This window comes from Peromyscus eremicus, chromosome 13 (assembly GCF_949786415.1).
Source record: "Peromyscus eremicus chromosome 13, PerEre_H2_v1, whole genome shotgun sequence".
Classification (NCBI taxonomy): domain Eukaryota; kingdom Metazoa; phylum Chordata; class Mammalia; order Rodentia; family Cricetidae; genus Peromyscus; species Peromyscus eremicus.
In genome coordinates, this window is record NC_081429.1 from 51,661,817 (window position 1) to 51,682,780 (window position 20,964).

A 20,964-nucleotide genomic window follows, 5' to 3' on the forward strand; every position below is an offset into this window, starting at 1 on the left:
GAGACATGAGACTAGGAAGCAGTGTTTGGCCCTATTGTTGTGTGTTTAGAACCTTTTTTAAGTTTTCTCAAGTCCTATATGGCTGTAGGTGCCCCACGTTGGAAGGCCATTTGTAGACAGTTTTTCATTGGGACCACCAATCAGCTCTGTCCTGCCAGCCACTCCCAGATAACCACACAGAGACTTATTATTAATTATAACTGCTCGGCTGATACCTTAGATTTGTTTTTAACTAGCTCTTATAACTTAAATTAACCCATTTCTATTAATCTGTCTGCTGCCCCAAGTCTCGTTTACCTCATCTCCATACTTCCTGTCCTGTTTGCTCTGTGTCTCATGGTGTCTCCTCCTGATTCCTGAAACTTCATCCTTCTTCCTAGCATTCTCTCTGCCCCAAAATCCTGCCTAGCTACTGGCCATTTAGCTTTTGTATTAAACCAGTTACACTGATGTATATTCACACAGTGTAAAGGAATAGTCCACACTCTTGTCCCTTCCATTCTTAGCTGCCACCCTCTGACAGTAGGAAGCTGCCTTGTCAATTTAAAAAGTGAAAGGTAGTTTTTCTGCTGTATCCGGATGTCACATTTGCTCTATGATGTAAAGAGTCCACGAATCCAATTCTAAGGGTTCTGTTTCATGCATATAAAGCTCTGGGCTGTAAGGGTCAGCCTAGGCATCACTCGGGCTGATGGGTGTCCCTGACCGTCTGTGTCCCACAGACGCATCACAGTAGCATCATCACATTCTGATGGAGATGGGGTGGCTCCACTCTGGAAAGTCTCTGTTAGACCTGTTAAGGTTGACTTTCATGGCTTGTGGGATTTTATTTATGTCCCTGAAGTGTTCTCGATGGCACGCGTGGAATCCCCTCTTAGCACTTGCGAAGACACATAATCCACCTAGCGCTCTCTTCAGCCTTTCATGAAAATTGACAGAAATACCTTTTTCATGAGAAAATCAGCTCGTTAGCGTGTTTGCCATTTTAGACTGTCGCTCTCCTTAGCGCCATCGTCTCTAGTTCCCAGCACTAGCTTACCGCAGAGAATCTTTGTTTTCCTAAGTTACGTCAACAGATCCGCTCATGGATCCAGTGCCTGCCGTCAGTCAGCATCTGACCTGCAAGCTGCCACACACTGATTCCAGTTCCACCGTGGCGTTGGTTTCTAAACTTTGCCTTTGCTCCTAGGTGAAACCAACGCGCAGATGTCCAGAATGACGGAAGAACTGTCGGGGAAGAGTGATGAGCTGATTCGCTACCAGGAGGAGATCTCTTCCCTGCTGTCTCAGATTGTAGATCTTCAGCACAAGCTTAAAGAGGTGTGTGCATTCACTCACCAGCCGGGCTCGGCTGAGCACCGTCCTGGTGCACTGCATTCTGCTAAGTGCTGTCACACAGTAGACCTGGCTGTCCCCCTTTTCAGTGGTTTACTTTGTTCTTTTAATATTGCTCCTCTGCTAAAATATCATAAATAACTTCTGAGGTACCACGTAGTTTTACAAGTATCTCAGATTTTCTTGAGAAGGTTGTGATGTCAGTGAGGAATTCGTGGTCCATATCCTCTGAACACACGTAGTTTGTGTTCTGCTTATGTTATTACTCTTAGTCGGCTTCTGGTGGGATCACTGTCATAGGCCTTAGACTGTACTCCAGACAGACACTCTCAGTATGTCTTAGAAAGGAAGAAGTAGTTACGTTCCCTGTGGGAATGCCTCACGTGTCCCTCTTCTGTGTTGTTAGCATGTCATCGAGAAGGAAGAGCTGAGGCTTCACCTGCAGGCTTCCAAAGACGCCCAGCGGCAGCTGACGATGGAGGTAACGAGGTCTTTCTCCTCTTCCAAGTGCAGGAGGGGAATAGGGGTTTCATTCATATTTGTAAGAATTACAGAAGAGAACTGCCACATTTGGAATACAGCAGCAACAAGAAATAGTTGAGATGAAATTAATGAGGTCTAAGAAATAAAGCAAAAATCTCTTACGGCCTTTCTAAGTACTTGCCAGATTTAACTTCGTGGCAGTTCAGCATTCATAAAACTCACTGGGAACAGCAAGTTTTAAATAGATTCTAGGTACCGCCCTGAGTTTCTACTCAGTTGATCACGTGAGAGCCACATGGCCATCCTTATTTTAGTGTATTTATCTTTTGAACTTTGAGACAGAGTTTTCTATGTGGCCTAAGACTAGCATGGAACTCTCTGTGTAGCACAGGCTATCCTCAAACTTGAGATCCTCCTACCGTGGTCTCCCCAGTGCCTCCACCGCCTCAGCTGCCCATTCTATTTTAAGATTTGTTGGCATTTAATGAACCTCCCTGTGTGGACAGAGCAGCCATCAACACCTGAATCTCCTCAGCCCTTCTGCTGAGGCACTTAGCTTTCACCAAGACCTGCTGCTTGGGGAGCTACCCCACGCCAAGCTTCACACCACACTGATGACGAGGGCAGCTCCAGATTTGCCTCGGGTAGCATTTCCCTCATGGACTGGGTGGGTCACACATCCCGGACGTTTCCTGGTCTTCCTCATTCTGGATGGCTCTGCAGCACATGGAAAAGAAAAAAAAAGAGGACAGCCTCTAACAAGTCTCTCAAAATGAGAGGCAGGGTAATACACATTGTAGATGCGCATCCCCAGCCCTGCTGACCCGAAGAGCTGGACACGTGCTCAGTTAAAATACACTCTGAAATGTATTCTTTTGCCAGCTGCTATAAAGGCAGGGGGGACTTCCTTAGGGTGAGGGGACACTCTGACATTACATGAGTCACTTTCTAGACTCTTGATCTTGTCCCTGAAAGACTTCAGGGTGATGTTCATGAGAAGATGTACTGTTACACTAACCCTGACGAGGTAGCACCTTTCCGTTTCCTCCATGGTATTTTGGGACGGGCCATCAGCTGCTGACTCGACAGTCTGGTTGTCCCCGCCGCATTTCAGGTTTTGAGAAGTCTTGTTTTACAGCACTTGCCCGAGACATCTCAGATCCCGGCAGCTTCACGTGGAAACGCTCTTGGCTGAGTTTGCTCTAGGGTTGCTTTGTTGGAATGATATTTATGCAGTCTGCTGGGCCCCAGATCAAAGTGACACCCCTCGGGAGTCCTTCTCGGGGTCCGCGGCTAACGGGGCTGTCTGGGGCGACTGTCAGTGTGCTGTCTTCCTCCTTCAGCTCCATGACCTACAAGACAGAAACATGGAGTGCCTGGGGATGCTGCACGAGTCCCAAGAAGAAATCAAAGAGCTGCGGAGCAGATGCGGCCCTGCGGCTCACTTCTGCTCCTCCCAGGCCTACGGCGGCCTTTTCACGGGGGTAAGAGACGGGAAAGCTGCTGCCATGTGCTTCAAGAAAGAGGAGAGAGAGGCTTGCACTGTTTCCAGACGGTGTGTGGATTATGATGCCATGAGGATCTAGAAAAGAGAGCACACGCTTCACTCTTGTTCCTCGGACACAGTCACTAGTCAGGATTTAATTTGCATATCCACACCTTCCTTATCACTCTTTAATTTGCATTTCCACACCTTCCTTATCACTCTTTAATTTGCATGTCCACACCTTCCTTATTACTCTTTAATTTGCATATCCACACCTTCCTTATCACTCTTTAATTTGCATTTCCACACCTTCCTTATCACTCTTTAATTTGCATGTCCACACTTTTCTTATCACTTTTTAATTTGCATATCCACACCTTCCTTATCACTCTTTAATTTGCATGTCCACACTTTCCTTATCACTCTTATTTTCACAGATGATAGTCTACACTTGCTGCGGTTTGTGAGATAAACGCTAAGGAAATTGGGTTTTGATCTGTGTACCACAGCTCACTCATATGAGGTTATCTCCTACCTTAGACCCACCGCCTGTCACTCACTTAAGCCATGCTTTTGAGTTTTTATGTCTGTCTGCTCTGTGTGTGTTCGGTATGCATGAGCACAGCATATGTGTGGAGGTCAGAGAACACCTTGTGGAAGGTGGTTCTTTCCTGCCTCCAGGATGTGGGGCCCAGGATTAAACTCGGTCAGCAGACTTGAAAGCAAGCCTTTGCCCACAGAACCATCTCCTGGCCACACACTTAAGATTTCCTTTTCCCATTAGTGTGTGTACATGTGTGTGCCTGTTCACGTGTCATGTGCACACATGGAGGTCAGAAGACAGTGTTAGTGCTGGCTGGTGTTTTGTCGACTTGACACAGGCAAGGGTCATTTGGGAAGAGGGACTCTCAATTGGGTAAATGCCCCCACAAGATAGGCCTGTGGGCAAGCCTGTGGGGTATTTTCTTAATTAGTGATTGATGTGCAGGTGCCCTGGTGGTGCCACCCCTGGGCTGGTAATCCTGAAGAAAGCGGGTGGAACACGCCACCATGACCTCTGCACCAGCTCCCACTTCCCGATTCCTACCTGACTTCCGTGGGTGCCTGACTTACGATCTTACGGTGAAACAGCCCTTGCTGCCTCAGGTTGCTTTTGGTCACGATGATTTGTCACAGGCATAGAAACTCAACTAAGACCACTCTCTAGAGTTGGTTCCCTCTCTGCCCTGTGAGTTCCAGGGCTCTTGTCCAACTTACGCTTGCTTTGAACATCTGAACCTCTGTCGAGAAGTCTTAAATTCTTGGTAGGTTTAACTCTACCTAGAATATAAGTCTCTTGCAGATAGGAACCCTAATTTTTTAATTCATTAATAGACAGTATTGGGGGAATGGGAGAACTCAATTAAAAGTTGAGTTTATGCCAGAATTTATTACATTGTTTCAAAGAGCTATTTTAACACCTGGTTCTTATAGAAACCATACACGACTCTGAACTTTTGAGACGGTCACTGTTTAGCACAGGCTAGCCTCCAACTTGCTATATATAGCACAGGCTAGCCAGACTGACTATTGGGTGTTTTTACATTTATTTTAGAGCGTGTGTGTGTGTGTGTGTGTGTGTGTGTGTGTGTGTGTGTGTGAATATCTATCAACAATTGCTTTCTTCCTTCCCTGGTCACCCTCCTGACCCCATTCTTCTCTTCAGTAGTTGTCTTTTCCTGTCTCCCACTTCCTTTCCTTTCCTAGCTGATGGAAATCAGAGCACAACTCTCTAGGGTCGGTCCTTTCCTTCCACCAGGTGGGTGGGCCCCGTGGATTGACCTGGGGTCATCAGCCTCGACAGTTTACACCTTTACCCACTGCACCACATTGATTGTTTGGGGTTTTTTAAAATGTTTATTTATTCAGCAATGTAGGGAATTGAACTCAGGGCCTCATACATGCTAGGCGAGAGCTCTACCACTTACATCTCCAGCATTTTGTTTTTTAATTTTTGACTTTAAAATAATTTAAAACTTAGAATAAAATTCCAAAAAGTGGTACAAGAAATTTTTATATTCTTCACATGAATAATTAATATATTTGCTATTACCTCCCTTGGTGGTTTTTTTGTTCATTGGGTGGTTGGTTGGTTGGTTTTTGTTGTTGTTTTTCCTGAACTGTTTGATAGCAAGTGTCAGAGATCCCTTTGACTACTTAGCGCTTAAGTTTCTGTTTAAAGACAGGGACAGTGTTTAGTAGAGCAGGACACGCCTGGTAATGGCAGCAGAGCTGCCCTGTTGTCATGAAGGTGACTCAGTACGTTGTCGCCTCATCCAGAGCCCACTCAAGTTTTCCCAATCCTCCCAACAATGCCTGTTATTCTGTTACTTGTAAACTCTGGTTTGTGTGTTTATTTGCTCACTTATTTATTCCGACATTCAGTTTGAAGGCGTCTGTCTACCATAGCCAGGCCAACTTCCACCTCCTCAGCTCAAGTGGTCCTCTTGCCTCAGCCTTGACTACTTGAAATTGCATATGCAGGCCACGGCATCCAGCTCCAAAAATATCCTTTGAAGGATATGTTTGGGGGTAGCAAGGTGGCCCAGTGGGTAAAAGGTCTTTGCCACGCAAACCTGGAGACTTGAATTCAATCCCCGGAACCCACATCAAAGTGGAAAGAGAGAACCAACGCCACAGAGTTGTCTTCTGACCTTCACATACACTCACTCACACACACACACACACACACACACACACGTACATACATACATACATACATACAAATTAAGAAAAACGGGATACCTTTGTATGTAGTTATTTCAGTGTGATATAATGCTAAGTTATTTCAGGAGGTACATTCATCCTATTGTTAATTATAAATTTTTGGTTAGTAGTATCTGCTAGTTTTTCAACCTTGAAAGTTAATAATGAACTAATTAAATTAGTACTACTAATTTACTACACACAAGTGAAAGCTAGCAGATACTGCATTAACCGAGTGATGAAGGGTGAATGTCTTCATCAGACTTTCAGCCATTGCTTTTAACATCATCCAGGTTCTTTGGTCATTTCAGTGATGACTACTGGTCTTATTTCATTTTCATTGCTGTGATACAATTCTTTGAAAAAAAAGCAACTTTGGGGAGAAAGAGTTTGTTTTGTCTCACAGTTCTAGGTTTGCAGTCTGTTGGGAAAGGCCAGACAGCAGGAACCTACGTCAGCTGCTCGTATCACTTCCTCAGTCGAGCAGAGGACAGTGAAGGATGTACACTCGCTTGCTTGTGCTCAATTCCTCCACTTTTAAACAGTTCAAAACCCCCTGCCTTGGGAATGGTGCTGCCCATGGTGGACTGGGACTTCTTCAGTTAGCGTAATTACGACAGTACCCCCCACAGACATGCCCACAGGTCAACCATGTGATCAGTCACTCATTGAGACTTTCCACAGCTGGTTCTAGACAATGTCAAGTTGACAATTAAAGCCAACCATCACAACTACCGGGTCACAGTTTTCTAATCCCATCCTTTGATACTCAAGTTGTCCCAGGTAAGGCCAGCAGGGTCTCCTTCATGCGAACTGTGCTTTTTTTGTACTTTCTGTCCCAGGAATCAGCCATTTCTCCAAGGAGCTCTGGTAACTTTGAGAAAAGACATTCTGAATCCAAGACCCATGTAGCAAGCTTTCTTGTTGGACTTCCTTGACCGCCAACCCCTAAATGATGACACAGAGACTTATTTTTAATTATGAAAGCTCGGCCTTAGGCTTGTCCACAACTAGCTTTTATAACTTAAATTAACCTGGCTCTGTTAATCTGTATTCTGCCACATGGCTCGGTTCCCTCTGCTCTGTTCCGTATGTCTGACCTCTTCAGTGTCTAGCTGGTATCTCTCATGTCGAAATTCATCCAGAGTTCCTCTTTTTGCCCAGAAGTCCCGCCTAGTCTCCCCTGCCTAGCTATTGGCCATTAAGCTCTTTATTAAACCAATCACAGTGACACATCTTCACAGTGTAAACAAATATTCTGCAACAGACCTGGGTGCCAGATGTACCCATTACCACTCAGCTATCACGGCTCAGGACTCACTCAGGTGGTCAGGTCGGGAGATGTATGATTTCACATCCTTCCATCAGCGCATCTGTGGGTGTTAAAAATCAGGTTCTCAGTGCCTTCAGAGCCAGGCACCCTCAGTCCAACCCCACCAAGTGTGATAACCGTGCTAGCTGAATCCTCATCTCTGAGCAAATTATCAAAGCGTGTAAGTGTGTAGAAGTTACAAGGAAGCAAGCAGAACATTTTTACAGATTCGCCTTGGTCTGCAGCCTGTCAGACTTTCTGTGTTTGTGTCTCCGTACATGATGCTGGCTTTTCATCTACTGGTTTTGTCCATTGCTGCCTTAGAACAGTGCTTCATGGAGAGATGGCTGGGTCTTGTTTAAGAGTCTTTATTTCCAGTCTCACTACCCCCTTTGAATTTTAGTCTGCATTTCCCTGTATTTCCTTTTCTTATAACATAAAAAATACACTCTTGTATACACTCTTTTAATTCACTTGAGGGTAGCAATCACTTGACAAATCTTGAACTCCTTTCTTTAGGAATCGTTGGCAGCTGAGATTGAAGGGACCATGCGTAAAAAGCTGAGTTTGGATGAGGAGTCTGTGTTTAAACAAAAGTAAGTACAAGTCACAAGGGCTGTTACCACACCATTGGAGTGGAAATTCAAAAGAAGCCACAGGCTGGGATTGCTGTGGTGGGAGGCTTGCGAGGCAGAGTGAGGTCCTGGGTTTGATCCCTGGGCACCGAGGGAAGAAACACAATACAAAGTCATGAATGCCGGTCAGGAGAGAATCTACTGTGCAGATTGTCTTCTCATGGGGGAGCTCTTCCTGTACCAAAGCTGATTTTCTCATTTCTCCCAGACTTGGGAGTATTCTGGGTGGCTTTGTTTCTGGTTCTGTCTGTGAATGCACAAGTCTCGTGGGTGCCCCCTAGTGGGTGACAGTAGCAGGAGTGAATGCTTCTTTTGACAGGGCCCAGCAGAAAAGGGTGTTTGATACTGTCAAGGTTGCCAATGACGCTCGGGGCCGCTCTGTCACCTTCCCGGCCCTGCTACCCATCCCAGGCTCCAACCGTTCAAGTGTCGTCATGACAGCCAAACCCTTTGAGTCCGGTGTCCAGCAAACAGAGGACAAAACACTCCTGAACCAAGGGAGCTGCACAGAGGTTCCAGGGTAAGGCATGGCTCCTGGCTGTGGGTCTGCATTGCTTATGGTGTTGGCGTAGCAGATCACACGCTCAGTTCACTCACAGTGGCTGACAGCCGCTCTAACTGTTACTTCTGCATCAATTCTAAACGACCCCAGCTTCAGAATGCTGGAAAGTGCCTCAGAGACGCATGAGTATTTAGCACCTTGTCATTTTTAATCCTTGATTTCTTTTAAATAGTCTGCATATTTGGGGAATGCTTGTGACCCAAAGTAAGTTTTTTTCACATCTTTTTCAGCACCAGTTACTTTTTTTTTGTCTGTTGTTATTGTTTGTTTGTTTTTAGGTAGGATGTTTTCCTGTGTAGCCAGGCTGCCTTGAACTTTTGGTGCAGCCCAGACTGCTATCAAAACCATGATTCTCCTGCCTCAGTCTCCTGAGTGCTAGAATTACTGGCATGCCCCACCACACCCTACTCACAGTTTTTTAAGTAACTACATTTTGTGATCAATAGCATGTAATAGTTGATGGCTAGCTAGCTCTTCTCTTCAGTCACAGTTATAAACAGTGGTGATACCTCTTGTGCTCAGTGAACTGAGCAATTCTGTGAACTGTAATAATACTTGCTTTGTGATTGTCTGCCCTGAACATAAAGGTAGACATACCTGCAGCTTCATAATTAAATGAAATGGAAAAGTTAGCAAACACAATATATTTTTGACTTTCTAGAAGGAATTGGAAATGATGTATCACAGTAATGTATAGTATTGTTGATGGTTTTGTTTGTTGTTGTTTTCTGTATTTCAAATAGCTTAGAAGACACCTCATTCCTGAGGTCAGTCTTTGAATGGCCAGTGCTGTAGAAAGGAGAGGTCTAGGTTGTGCACACAACCACAATCTCGTCAGCGACTATGATTTTCCCACAGGAGCTCTCAGCCCACAAGCCACCCAGGACCCACTGAAGACAGCGACTTGGCTATGGCTTTGCATCGCCTTAGCCTGCGAAGACAGAACTACCTAAGCGAGAAGCAGTTCTTTGCTGAGGAGTGGGAACGGAAGATCCAGGTCCTGGCCGAGAAGGAGGAAGCCAGTAGCTGTGACACCCCCACAGGGCACCTCGACTCGTTCTGTGCTGACCAGTCGGAGAGCACGGACCTCGGCAGTGCTGGCTGCCTTCGAGGCTTCATGCCAGAAAAGTTACAGATTGTCAAGCCCCTGGAAGGTAATAAGTCCGTGATGGCCTTTAGCAGCTGTGTACATGTTAGACGTCTCTCCTAGAATTGAAATCTGTGCAGCGGTTATGAGAGCACCATGTGCACAAGCTGTCCATCACGGTAAATCTGCTGTCTGTGTGGTGGTGCCGTGTACTGGACAGTTAGTGAGTGGTGAGGCCTGTGTCACCAGGTCATCAGCGTTCCTTCTCTTCTGATGTCTGTATCAGTGGAAGAGGGAAGTGGGGAGAATCTTCCTAACTGTTGTTATGGAATACCATTGATAGCAGTTACCATGGTAACACCAACAGGATGTGATAAATGAAAATTATCCAGAGTACGGCTTCATTTCCACCTACAAAGAACTCCACCCAAGGAGTATCACTGACACAGAGGCGCACATGTATGCCTGTGCTTTTTTCTCCTTCAGTTCAATTTTATTTAAAGTACAAGTTAAATTCAAAAGAAGTATCTGATTTATCGGATATTGATGGTCCGTGAGTGATTCTCTAATACTGTGGTGAAAAGTTCCTTATTAAACAAAAGTTTGAGTAGGCAGCCTATAAGGACTCCTGGTCTGACCCAGTATTGGTTAGAGTTGCTGATTTTAGGTTGAAGTTACCGGAGTGACAATTAGATGTTACATCTGGTACAAGGGCATGGGGTGACCACTCATCAGCATCCCATAGGCTGGAGCCAAAGGGATGTGTTCTCCACCCTATAACCTACCTTTTCGTGTTCCTCTGGGGATCCAGGGAAAAGAGTCATGAACAAGTAGAGAAATGCACAAAGAAATTAGGCTGTTTTCCAACCTAAGTGCCCAGTTTTCGCTTCCAAGTTCATAGACTAAGCCAGGTGAACACTGGTTTTCACCACCTGGAAAGTGCAGCCCACCCCTAAAGTGGGAGCCTCCCTCCTGCCTGAGCAGCTCAGGTCCTGTTAAAAATGCCTTAGTGGGTTTTTCTCCTCTTCTTTGGATGTCCCTTCGAAGATTGTCTTTTGAAATAGAAAAGCTATTGCTCAGACGTTCAACATCATGTCAGTTTTCTACAGAGAAGCTAAATTTACAAATTTTATCAAAATACCAAACCCAAGTATCGTTGTCTTTATCATTGTTGTTATTACTCATGCAATTCTACCTTCTTCAAGATTGAGGATCTGTGGGAAATGTAATGCATGCCTGTCCTGCTTGCCCGTCCAGGATCACAGACTCTGCATCATTGGCAGCAGCTTGCTCAACCAAACTTGGGAACCATCCTTGACCCACGACCAGGCGTCATTACTAAAGGCTTCACCCAAATGCCCAAGGATGTCGTCTATCACATCTCGGATTTAGAGGAGGATGAAGAAGAGGGAATCACTTTTCAGGTTCAGCAGCCTCTTCAAGTGGAGCCAAAACCTGCAGCTCCCACGCCAGTGACGGGGATCTTCCTGCCACCCATTACCTCAGCGGGCGGGCCAGTTACAGGTGAGGAGAGTGCTTGTTGAACAAGGCCTCAGAACCAGTGCAGTGCACGGGCCTATTGTGGCTGTCCGGCTGCCCCCGTGCCATCTCTGACATGTACTCACCAGTGGAAGTAAGGTAATAAAAGTCTGTAGCATTGCTGACATTTCTAATTTTCTCCGTTTTATCCCACCAGCCTGCAAAACTAAATAGGAAGAGAGATAGATCAGGTCAATTAGTGGTTTGCAATCCTTTTGGTCTCTTAAAAGTCTGTGAGAACTCAAGAAGGTTTACCTATTTGTCTGTTGATACTAATTAAGTTAGAATAAAAACTGAGAACTTACCAGAAAAAATAGCTTATTTAAAAATAAAAGTTCTGAGCTGGGCAGTGGTGGCACACACCTTTAATCCCAGCACTTGGGAGGCAGAGGCAGGTGGATCTCTGAGTTTGAGGCCAGCCTGGTCTACAGAGCAAGTTTCATGATAGCCAGGGCTACATAGAGAAACTCTATCTCAAAAAACTAAATAAATAAATATTCTCTGTAGATACTGTTTTCTGAAAAATAACTGTATTGTACACAGTAAGAAAATGGTTTTGTTTGACAATTTTGCAGGTCTAATTTCTAACTTAATAGAAGATTCTCATTATGAACTTCTTTCTGCATTTAATCTGTTGCAATGCTGTTTTGGATGAACAATGTGAAGAAAATACTCCCTCGTGTGAATATGTAGCTAGAAAAGAAAAAATTATTTTAATAGTCTTTTCAAGAATTACGGATGTTTGAAATCAAACAAGAACTTGGGAAGTGGTAGTTTCTCCAATAGTTACAGCAGTGTGGAATCTGAAACTCTAGCAATGAATTTCATATTAGTTTTCATTAAATTGTGTTTGCCCTACACTCTGAACGTGTGCTCAGGCATGGTTTGGTGGCCTGTGTTGGTCATTAAGACAGTTACACAGACACCCAGATGTTGACACTTCCCGTTAGACGGTGTATTGATGTCACTGCTGACAACTTCAGCGTGACAGGCTGTTTCCAACATCTCAGCAGTGGATGTGAGTTTCCAAAACTGATTGTCACTTGAAGCTTGCATTTGTCATTGGTAGAGAATACTGACAGCTTTTTTCCCCAAGAGAATGCCTGCCAGATTCCCAAGTCTGAATAAGTATAGCTTGTGTGTTAGTAAATGGTGTTCCCTGATACGGTTTCAACTCGGCTGCATAAACACTTTTCTGTAGGTAACTGCTGTTTGTATTGGCTGCATACACACATGTGCACAGCAGGGGCCTAGTGGACACAGCCTGTTTCCATCTACTGCAGAGTAAAAAGATGCAAGACTTAATGATAAACACCTCCTTCAGTACATCTGGCTTGGAACAAAAATACTGTGAATATATAAGGATGAAGAATACAAGTATAATCTGGGGTCATTGTCTCGACTTGTGTTGAGGAGCTAGAATTTTTACCCATCACTGCTTTTATGCCAGCATGCAAATGTCAACCCCATCAGAAAAGAAAAAAAATAAATAAAGAGGCCTCATCCTGGAATTACCACGAAGTTTTCCAGAGTCAGCACACAGCACTCTAAGAACCAGGGCAGGTAGCTTGACTGGGCATCAGGATAACTAGATCTTAATGTTTTCTTTTATCTCAATTTTATAATGTGTTTTCCAGAGTGGTTTTCGCTCATTTCCAAGCTATTTTTACTCCTTTTATTTATAATTTTAAAGCACTGTAAGTTCAGCTATATACTAATCAGTTACTACTAGTATATTATTTATATATATTTCATTTCCATATTTAGGAACTTTCTACTACAAAAGGCAGTTGATAAATGCTGTATTGCTAACAAAATAATGATGCGCCTTTTATGTTATTAACCTAGTCTTTCTATTCTGTGTTTGGCTTTCTAAAAATCTCTGTTTCAGTTGCAACTTCGAACCCAGGAAAGTGTCTGTCATGCACGAACTCGACATTCACCTTCACCAACTGTAGGATCTTACATCCCTCTGACATCACTCAGGTCACCCCTAGGTAAGAGGGGCTGGGGGTCAGGGGCCTCACACAGGTTCCTCTTTAGATTCCCAGGGTTTTAATAGTTAATTAGTTTAATTATTAGTGACTATTTGTCTTCAGAATATTTTGACATTTCATGTTCTCCTTTGATCATAACTCTTTGAAGTAGGCAGAAATGAAGAAATTGAGGCATAGAAAGTTAAGGTGACTGACCCAGGAGCAGACAGCTAACAAATGACTCACCTGAGGGTGTCTGTACCCAAAGTGAATCAGGCTGCAAGGTGTGAGATGCCACACTCTTCACAAGACCGCCTCCATTCCTCACGCTGCTCAAACTCAGATGGCTCCAGATCCCTCTGCGATCAGTGCTCTCCCGGGAAGACTCACAGGAAGCTGTTACACATGTGACTCCTGTCCAAGATGGAAGCAGACACTGTCACCAGGGCCTGGGCTCCGTCCCTGCGCCTTGCCTTGTTCTCTGATTCATTACCTTTGCCTTGGGTTCTGACAGTGCACTGGAACTCTGCCGACCAGAAAAGCTCGCCCGAACACCAGTTTCCAAAGTTGATGTCAGGGCCTCGTTGTGTAGGCGATGTTGGTCACCTCTGGTGGAGTGCCAGCCCTGCACCAAGGCTTCATAGTCCCAAGCCCCGTCCTAAGCACAGTGTTGCTCTTTCGAGCAGGCCAGCCCTCACCTAAGACTACCTAACTCACCCAGCTCTATCCGAAGACATTTCTATGAGTTATGACACCAGCTGCCAGGCCAGATATCACTGCCTAGACTCCACTTACTGAGCCGTACCGAGGCTGGTTCTAGCTTGCCGGTTCTCCAGAGAGGTGGTGTTCAGAGAGACTTTGGTCTTTGTAGGGAAAGTATAACCAGAAATAAAAAATGGTGCAACAGCGAGTCAGTGTGTGGGTGGAGGAGTAAAGTCCAGTGTGTGGATCACACCGGGAAGGCTGATCTGCACTCAGGAGACCCCTGCATTTCAGTCTGGAGTTTCTAGCGGCCAACAAGGAGAGAAGATGACCGGCCATTCAGACATATGTCGGCTGGAAGCAGCAGACTGGTGATGTCCAGTCAGAGTCCTCGTAGGGGCTCTCATGAGCATACTGCAAGTTTTCTGCAGTCATTAGGTACCAGTGTATGCTCTAGAAAACTGATCCTTAAAGGACTTTTTACAGGTACACAGTTTGGGGAGGGGCAGGAAATTCTCCCAGGAAATGAGGGAGAGACCAGAGGTTCTGAGCAAGGCTGCTCTGACCAAGAAGTCAGACTTGCACGAGTGCTGTTTCTTTTGCACACGTTAGTGTTCTGGAAAGCTGTTGCTTAATTTATCAATCTTATACTTGTCTTTAGTTCATAATCTTTGAAAATCTTGATACTATGATACGTGTGATCATCTTGTTCCAGTGAAAACGTGTTAAATCCTGGTAACATTGTTCACAAAGGAAAGCTGACTACAGACGAGCCCTTCCATTCCACCATGATGAGAAATATGATTTATTTTAGCTCTTTTTTTTTTTAAAGATTTATTACATAATGTTCTGTCTGCATATATGCCTGCACACCAGAAGAGGGAACCAGATCTCATTACAGATGGTTGTGAGCCACCATGTGGGTGCTGGGAATTGAACTCAGGACCTCTGAAAGAGCAGCCAGTGCTCTTAACCTCTGAGCCATCTCTCCAGCCCCTTCTCTCTTATTCTTAACCAAGCATAGAATAAGCAACAAGATCTAACAACTGTCAAAGCTTTTCATTGGTTTTTATTTCTTAAAAATACACACTCCAAAGCAAGACTCACAATGTGGTTCATGAATATCCATGTTTTACTGTGGTTTAGAGTTAACAGTTTGAGAAAATGGCAGTTTCACAAATAGACATTTGCTGTTTTCCAGTGAAATAAAATTGGAAAGGCTGTCCTTGAGAACACAACAGGCTGGGCATCCTCGTGCAAATGAAAGGTTGCCTTGCGTGTAAGGCTGATCACGCTATTGTTTTCTTGGTGTATTTTCTTTATGTTAAGTGTCGGTGTGGTGTCCCTGATTCCGAGGCACTCTCCCTCTTTTCTTCCAGCTCCGGGTTCCCGTCACTGTCCTGTGGAAGTAGCGGGAGCAGCTCATCCCACACGGCTGTGAACTCTCCTGCCGTGTCCTATAGACTCAGCATTGGGGAATCCATCACAAACCGGCGCGACTCTACCATAACGTTCAGCAGCACGCGGAGTTTAGCTAAGCTTCTGCAGGAGCGAGGCATCTCTGCTAAGGCGTACCACAGCCCGGCTTCGGAAGACCCCCTCCTGCAGCCTCGCCCCAAGGCCCTGGCCACCCCTTCCACACCACCAAATTCCCCGTCACAGTCACCATGCTCTTCCCCCTTGCCCTTTGAGCCCCGAGTCCATGTCTCCGAGAACTTTCTGGCTTCCCGACCAGCTGAAACATTCCTGCAAGAAATGTATGGCTTAAGACCTTCCAGGACTCCTCCTGATGTTGGCCAGCTGAAGATGAACTTGGTGGACAGGCTGAAGAGACTGGGGATAGCCAGAGTGGTCAAGACCCCTGACCCCCAGGAGAACGGGAAAAACCGAGAGGCAGAAATGGGTCTTCAGAGACCAGAGTCTGCTGTTTATTTAAATTCAAGTGGCAGTTTACTGGGTGGACTGAGGAGGAATCAGAGTCTTCCGGTCATGATGGGTAGCTTTGGAGCCCCAGTTTGCACAGCCTCACCCAAAATGGGTATCCTGAAGGAAGACTGAGGCTCATCACTACTGACCTCATGTATAAATTAGCACATGAAGGATTGAGACGCACTGAGAACGGGGACCGGCCTGAGGAGAGAGAAGGAATGTCGCAGAAGGGTTGCGGATGTGGAGAGGTGTAGCGGAGGGATAGAAGCATTGGATGAGGGCTTCGGGGGTGGAGTTAACAGAAGGTGGGGACAAGTGACGTGAGTAGGCTGGAGACAGAAATGGAGAGGTTAGTGCACTTCTTCAGCTGAGTTGCCTTGAAAATGAAAAGTGAGTAGAAAAGGAAATCCAATCCTGTTGAAACACGGCAGTAATACTGAGCTGCTGGCCCCTCTGTCCCTAGAACACACAGGAGACACTGCCTAGGAGGAAAGCTAGGACCCTGGCTGTCCCGGCAGGAGGCTGCCCCGAGGGTGCTGCAGGGCGTGGTCTGTTCCTGAGACTGTAGAAGCTTTCCCCGCTGATGCCTGGTCAAATTTGCATCCATCCAACGGTGCACTCACAGCATTAGCAAATAAGGAGTTTTCTCTTGTCCCTTATGTCAAAAATGGAGACTTTCTCTTTTCAGAACGTTCAGGCACTGAGAACCCAAATACCACCCAGATTTCTTTGTATTTATGATTACTAAAACTCCAGTTTTTTTAAACTTGTATTTTTGTACAACATAACAAAAACTTTAAAAATTGTAATGTGAGTGGGCTTGGGAGGGATTTAAAAAGGAAAATAGGGGTAAATTGGAATCAAGAAAGTTTTTCAGGATATTTCTGGATAATATGGTGGCCAAGGAATACAGACATAATTGCATGTTTCTCAAATGTCCTTGGAGGCCGGAAGGATTTGAACCAGAAGCGCAATCAGTAGGACTTAGATTATGTTGTATATTTATATATGTAAATTTTTAAGAAAAGTTAGTTGTAACTAACTTTTTCCAAAGTGTGCTATGCATATTTTTAATGAAAGATGACAAGTATTTGCACAAAAATTCTCAGGCACATTAAATTATAAACTGAAGTAAAACCCAGGCTCTTGCTTCGAGAGTGTGTGTGTTGGGTTCCGTTGTTCTCCTTACGTAATAAAGACAGCTGCCTAGTTCTTGGTGTCTGCAGGAGTAGAGAAGGACCTTGCTCATGGGAGAGCTAAGACAAGTGAGGCCTGAAGATGGGTCCAGCATTCAGCAGTGTGATGCAGGCCTTGAGTTGGGGAGAAGGCTCTGCTTTCTGAGGTGGCAGGCCATGGCTTTGTCTCTGAGGAGTTGTTCAAGAAAGTGTCACACCCGGGGAGAAGATGAGTGGGAACTCCCTGTTCTGTCTGTAAAAGCAGGAGGTCTCCTAGTTGGTCCTCTCGGTGCTTAACTTGCAAATATTTTGCTTGAGAGGAATTCTTCATGTATGCAGGGGGTTGCTTCCTTCTCTCCCTTGAGTCTCCTCCCCAAGAAGAGATGCACGCAAAGGGTCAAAAAAAAATCCATGCGATGGTAAGAACCTATGGGTTTTCTATGTTTCTAGAACCTTTACTAACACTTTTCTAAATAAATTTCTCAGAAACAAAGGGTGTAAAGATGCCCCCCACACACACACACACACCTTTGTCACCCTTTGCCTGGTCTCGCTGCTGTCAACAGACCACGCACACGTTTAGGAAGGACTCCGGGTTAGCAAGTGACCTTGATGAAGCAGGCATTAACACAAGACTTCCTGGTGGTTCAATTTCCTAAATATTCCAATTCATTTTTTAAAATAGCATTTGTATTTCTAGTCTATCAATAACTGGGTGCCTCCCTCAGCAAAAGCTCCAAGCTTTGTCTTGGTTCCCCAGGAAAGGACTCTTCTGTTGCTTGGACATTCACAGCTTCTGAAGAAGGAGCCGCAGGAAGTAGGGAAGCAAGGGCTCAAGAGGGTAGGAAGGTGTTATTCAACACCTTATGTATGCCACATACACCACCGTAATTAAGCTGGATTCTGTGGAGTTCTGTGTTGAGAATACTTCTATACTTTTGTGTACTCAGTGCCTAAGTGATCACCGGAGGCCGAATGGTGTCTTAGCACCAAGTGAGCACGTCTGGTTAAACCAGATGGGATTTTGACAATTAATTGATTTTTTGATGTTCCTTTGGAACACAGTAATTGTACCCTGGTGCATGCTTGTCTCTGCAAATGAATCCTGTCTTAAAACTGGGTTTTGCTGATTCTGAAGTTTTCGCCTAAAATTATTTTTGGTACTGAGAATCTGTTACATCAGGCTGTCTGTAAAATGTAATCCGAAGTAGAGCCTTCCAGCAAGTTCTTCCCCGGTAGAACTATTATGCTCCGATACTGTTCCTCGGCGTTTTTTTGTTTTGTTTTGTTTACAGTATCGGCTGGTATGTACTTTCATGCTTGGTGGGAAAACCCAGTTGTTTTCTCCTTCAGGGTTTTCTGTGGTTATTTCTCAGGTACTTCTGAGTGTCCTGTTACCTAGTAGGAGAGTCTTCTCGAACTCAGAATTAAAATTGCCCTGAATTTTGAAGATCCCAAACCTTATGTAAATAGCCTTAGGTTTAAATCCTTAGACATTAATAATGCCCTTGTTAAGTAAGTAGGTTTTGGTTTCTAGTTTTTCCTGCCCTTGGTCTGACGTAAATGGTCAGGCTCTGTCAATGGAGGATGTCGGGCTCACGAGAGCCTGTCCTCTACTGAGGGCATGTTTTCTACAGTATCCCAGGCTCCTAGTGCATAATTAGTAGTGGGTGGTTCTCACGTCAGCTTGACATCTGGAACTAGGGCTGCCTGTGTCTGGGGCCACCTCTGCTGTCGGGTGAGCAGAGGCACGCACAGCCCCTCTCCCGAATTCTGTGTGGCCCCCGGCATGGCATGGGGCCCTGGGGGCTCCAGGAGAATACCATTGTGTCACATCTGGAACTGGACCTTGTCAAATAGCTCTGTATGCACCTTCCTTTGCTATACCAATTGTAAATCGGATAATAAACACAAGCAGCTAATTCTCAAACTGTCCTGTGTCTTCCTGTGGTTTTTGTCTCGGTCTCATACGATCCAGCATGGAGTCTTTATGTTGGTTTTTATTAGAAAACATCCCATATTTGTTGAACTAATAAAAAAATTAATAGTCAAGTAGTAAGCAAGTCTTAGAATATATTACAGTTTTTTGTTTTAACTTTTAAAAGTGATTAATGTGGGGATGATGTTGGGGTCAGAGACAGTTTGCAAGAGTCAATTCTTTCCTTCATCCACGTAGCTTCTGGGTATCAAATTCAGGTGCGCAGGCTTGATGTCACATGCCCTTACCCACCGAACCATTTGCCGGCCCTCAGGTATTTTTAGACCTAGACTACACCATGAGTGTGTATCACAATAGCTCCATCCCAGAGTAACACCAACCAAGAATAAAGCCATTGCTAAGCAGACAGTGGATGTGGGAAGGTTCAGAAAGTATGATGCAATTCTTTTCCTATAGTTCACAATTTCCTGATCACACAGCTATTAGAAATTGTTTCTTAAGTGTGAACATTGTTGGAATTAATAGAAAAGCTCATTCACAGTTTTGTTTTTGCGTTGATTGCTTTGCCTGTGGTACTGGGGATTGAAGCTAGGACTCACTCATAGGCAAGTGCTCTATTACTGAGCTATGTATGTCCCCTGATAACCAGTGATGGTGGCGCACACCTTTAATCTCAGCACCCGAGAGGCAGAAGCAGGTGGATCTCGGAGTTCAAGGCCAGCCTGGTTCACAAGGCAAGTTCCAGGACAGCTAAGACTGATTTTGGCTTTTGGATTTTATTATTATTATTATTAAACCCTGTCTCAAACAAAACAAAAACAAGCAAACAGTGTATCCCTTGCTGGGTTAGATTCAATATCCATACTGGATTGTGGACATTTTGAGAATCATGAATGAAATATGAAACTACTTTTGGACATAAAATTTTGGTAACATTCTCAGTTTCTTTGTGTTTTCTTTCATAAATATTAGTCTACATTCATACATCCAAAACCCAACAAGAATGCAGGCTTTGAGTATCATGTTGGCTTCTGTCTGTTCTCACTGTATTAAGTTTGACTTACACTAATACCGTTTTGTTTTTCATTGTTTTATATGAAGGGCCAAGTGCCACAAAATTTTCAAATTATAAAAGAAGTAAGTATGGCTGTTGGCTGGCAAGTGGTGTCACCAGCAAGAGCTAAAATGTGGGTGCCCTTGCATTTGGGCATAGATGTTAAGAATCGAGATGGCATCTTGGTGGATTTTTCCTTTGATGAGTGTGAAGTGTCCTTCCCCATCTCTTGAGTGATTTTGGTTGGAAGTCTACTTTGTTAGATTGTAGAATAGCTATACCAGCTTGCTTCTTGGGTGCATTTGCTTGGAAAATCTTTTTCTAATCCTTTACTCTGAGGTAATGTCTATCTTTGATGTTGAGGTGTGTTTCTTGGATGCAATAGAAGGATGGATCATGTTTTGGAAACCATTCTGTTAGCCTGTGTCTTTTTATTGGGGAATTGAGTCCATTGACATTGAGAGATATTAATGACCAATGATTGTTAATTCCTGTTATTATGGTGGTGGTGATGTGTGTGGGAGGGGGTAGTTTTCCTTCTTTTGGTTTTTCTGGTTTGAGATTATTTCCTGTGTTTTCATTGTTGTGATTTATGCTGCAAAAGAGACCTTGGCAGATCAGAGCAAATAAATACCACAAAGTCACACCATGCAACAGGGTTCACTCAAAAAGTTTATTGGGGGAGGGTGGGTACTCAGAGGCTGCCTCTGAGCGAGGGTGGAAGGGAAAGAGAGCAGGAAGAGAAGGCACTGACTTTTTGTAAGGGGGCATACCATAGCGCATTCACATAGGGATTGTGTATGACTTCTGGCGACAGTGAAGATGTGCCACAGATGGTGGCTGACGGAGATGTGGCCTACTGTCCCTAGGTTACTGAAAGTGGGCTTAGGGGTGGGGTTTTCCAACATTCATGAGTGTGGTTAACCTCCTTGGGTTGGAGTTTTCCTTCTAGTACCTTCTATAGGGCTGGAGTTGTGAATGGATATTGTTTAAATTTGACTTTGT

General features: G+C 44.6%; 1 protein-coding gene across 1 annotated transcript in view; it reads left to right on the top strand.

Moving 5' to 3' along the window:
- Trak2 (trafficking kinesin protein 2) overlaps positions 1–18,896 on the top strand; it is a 33,561-nt gene extending 14,665 nt beyond the window's left edge. Inside the window, exons 7-15 of the mRNA XM_059278865.1 lie at positions 1,190–1,320; positions 1,742–1,816; positions 3,162–3,302; positions 7,881–7,957; positions 8,316–8,516; positions 9,417–9,712; positions 10,903–11,169; positions 13,076–13,181; positions 15,242–18,896. Of these exons, the coding sequence (XP_059134848.1) occupies positions 1,190–1,320; positions 1,742–1,816; positions 3,162–3,302; positions 7,881–7,957; positions 8,316–8,516; positions 9,417–9,712; positions 10,903–11,169; positions 13,076–13,181; positions 15,242–15,920 (1,973 nt within the window). The 3' untranslated portion in view covers positions 15,921–18,896. The remainder of the gene's footprint in view (positions 1–1,189; positions 1,321–1,741; positions 1,817–3,161; positions 3,303–7,880; positions 7,958–8,315; positions 8,517–9,416; positions 9,713–10,902; positions 11,170–13,075; positions 13,182–15,241) is intronic.
- Positions 18,897–20,964: the final 2,068 nt, after the last annotated feature.